The sequence below is a fragment of the Aphanomyces astaci genome (genome assembly GCF_000520075.1).
Source record: "Aphanomyces astaci strain APO3 unplaced genomic scaffold supercont1.113, whole genome shotgun sequence".
In the NCBI taxonomy this organism is placed as follows: Eukaryota; Oomycota; class Saprolegniomycetes; order Saprolegniales; family Verrucalvaceae; genus Aphanomyces; species Aphanomyces astaci.
In genome coordinates, this window is record NW_009798376.1 from 2,140 (window position 1) to 5,218 (window position 3,079).

Sequence of the window (3,079 nt, forward strand, 5' to 3'; positions counted from 1 at the left end):
TCCCGACGGATAGCCGCAGCCAAACCATCCAGCATACGTCCAATCCGGGAATCCGCGTCCGGGACCGACATATCAAAAATAACAGCAGATTTGATCCTTCAGGGTGTCCAGGGCACGGGGATCGACGTCGAAACCTTGCTTGAACCACGCAATCCATTCTGTCTATCGTGTCGATGGCATGGGCCCATGGCTACGAAGTTGTGTACACACCGCCTATCATTTGGATCTGCAGCCTATCGAGTACGTGTGGGCTTACCTGAAGGGAAACGTGGGTCAGCAATACACCATGGAAACGACCATGACGACCATGGAAGACGTGCGGGTGTGGCTCGACTTAGCCTTCAGCGAGCTAAAAGGTGATTTGATCTATCGTTGATTCAATCATACCAAGAAGAAAGTGCTTGAGCTGAACACGTACGTGTTGAGTTGGAAGCCTCCGAAGAAGTCCTAAACGAGCCTGCTTTGGCGAACGACGACGAGGCCAGCGATGACGACGAAAGTGATGACGACGACCATTTACGGATGTCGTAGATGGGCCACCTGTAGTGATGTAATACTTGTATGCTTCGATATTTCTTACCATTGAATTTGCACAGGTTATTTCTCCAACATACAGAAAATAGCACTCGTGTAAAATGATGCAGTTAAAAAATATCGATGGTCTCGTCGACTGTAAAGACAATTACGCAATACGGTAGCGTCAATTCAATTCACGGTTAACGACCTCGCGTAGGTTGACGGTCGTGTTTGCCTTAATTTCTGTCAGACGCGCAACACGATCGTTTCCGACAAAGTCGGATCCACAACGAAGAGCTCAGTGTTCAACTTGTTCGAGATTGAGAAACATCTTGCTGATGTAGAGCGAGCGCATCCATGTGGTTGCCTTGCGGGATATAGTCCGGTGCAGAGTAAAATTCAGCACGATCGCGGGACGTCGCTTCAGACAAGAAGTCCGTTTTTCAGAGCCTGTAGGCCAGAGTCCGGGGATCATCGAGAGGGGTGCCCACAAAGGGCTGCACAGAGGAAGGGAGAAGGGTCATAACCTGTCAAGAGGGTCGAGGAAGTAGGTAGCACTGAGAAGGGACGATCACGAAGAAGGCTTGTGTGGTCGAGGACAAAACCAAAAGTGATCATTAACGGACTGCTTAGCTGAACTATGATTGGGCAGAAACAGTCCAGCTTCTACAGAAAAAGAGACACCAGATAATTCCGGATGACCGGATATTATCCGTGAGTGACCGAACCTCGGCGAAATAGGCCAAAAAAGGAAGAACGGCCAAAGTGCCCCTTCTTGATGCTGGTTCAGTGTCAAGACGGGGCACTTTGGCCGTTCTTGCTGAACGAATATACTCGGAACTTGCCTTTATTTTGGTGTGAATTTGACTCAGCTGCTGAAGATTGCCACGTGGTACGGTTGAGTGTCAGAATAAGAGGGAAAGTAACCTCAATATATTATTCCTATTCAAATATAAGACTCCTTTATCATTTTATAAATTCCAGTCTGCTGGTACAATCACCCGCATATCCCGCAGGACGGATATCACTTGCACTTAAGTCAGCCACCTCCTCACCAAGGCCAAGCACAAGTAGTGTATGGGTCTACGCTACTGTACTCTATTCCACATGTCAACTTCAAAGTCTCATCAGATGGATTGGTGGTTTCAGACACCTTGGTCAGTTTTCCTTATGGGAATCCGGCTGGATGCGTTGAACGACTTGCACGCGTGCATGGACTTCGCTTCAATGGTTCACATTTTTTGGCCAACTTCAATTTTCTTTTCGCTCGACGCTGGTCAAAGTCCTCATCTCCCTCAGCGTCTTGGCCACTGTCGCTACGGCTGGCTCCGTCACGGAACTCCCCGAGTCTGTGAACAAGCTCATCGACATATCTCCATTAGACTTTTACCAATATGCATGTGGCGCGTGGTACAACGATGCTGTGATACCCCCGGACATACACCGAATTGATACGTCATTCAACAAGATAGGCATCCAAAACGAAGCCGTATTGACGAAGATTTTCTCTCACAACAAGACCAAGCTTGGTAAGTGTGGTGAGTTCTACAACTCCTGTTTGGACACGGCTACGCTATCGTCGCTCGGACTGACTCCGCAGGAGGACTGGTTCAAAGCCATTCGGTCCGCTAGTACCAAGTTGGACCTTCTCATCGTGAATTGGTCAACAACGGCATCCCTGCCTTCGTGAACATCTACTCCAGAGTTGATGACAACGACTCGACCAAGAACGCCCTCTTCGGTTTCCAAGCCCCCCTGCCGCTGGACTCATTTTACTACACCCCTTCCCAGTGGGAGTACGCCGAACCCATGCACAAGGTGTACATTGCGTAGGTGTTGCAGCTAGCTGGCTGCACTGCTGAGGAAGTGGCCGCCGCCGTGCCAGTGATCACGCGTTTCGAGGACACTCTGGCCAATGTGGACCTCAATGAGCTCCAGGAGATAGAGGCCGTTGTGTCTCCGTATACTGCGTTGACGTACTATCAAATGGACCAGAAGTACCCGCTGCTTCTCGGCTCGTGGCTCAAGACCAACGGATTCAACGTCCGCGACGAGTACAGTGGGTCGAACGACTGGGTGGGGTTTAAAGACTTGACACGACCGAAGGAAGAGTTATTGAAGAACACGACGCTGGACAACCTCCGCACCGTCATGGAGAACAAGCTCATCCATGCCTCGTCGAAACACTTGACCCTGAATTCCGCAAGTACAACTGGAACTTCTTCGGCAAGACCATCCGTGGCAAAGAGGTGGAACCTTCACGTGAAAAGTTCTGCATATCTGAGACGGGCGACACCATCGATGAATTCTTGGGCCAGTACTTCTTAGACGAGGTGTGGTCAGTTGATACAGCCAAGACAGCCGACGAACTGGTCAATGCTTTGAAGTCGTCCTTCACCACCGACATTGCCACCACCGACTGGTTGGACAACTCGACTCATCAAACTTACCAAGCTTGGTTTTCTCGCTTGGTCTTGTTGTCAGAGAAAATCTTCGTCAATACGGCTTCGTTTTGGATGTCTAACTTGTTCAACGACCTATCAATTCGGTGTATGTCCGGGGG

The 3,079-nt window shown here is 49.7% G+C and overlaps 1 protein-coding gene across 1 annotated transcript; it reads left to right on the forward strand.

Moving 5' to 3' along the window:
* Positions 1-1,686: 1,686 nt before the first annotated feature.
* Positions 1,687-2,844, forward strand: H257_17635 (hypothetical protein; the record flags this gene model as incomplete). Its single annotated transcript, XM_009846499.1, has 4 exons — positions 1,687-1,724; positions 1,816-2,139; positions 2,220-2,334; positions 2,380-2,844. The coding sequence occupies 4 exons, from the start codon at positions 1,687-1,689 to the stop codon at positions 2,842-2,844; spliced, it is 942 nt and encodes a 313-aa protein (XP_009844801.1).
* Positions 2,845-3,079: the final 235 nt, after the last annotated feature.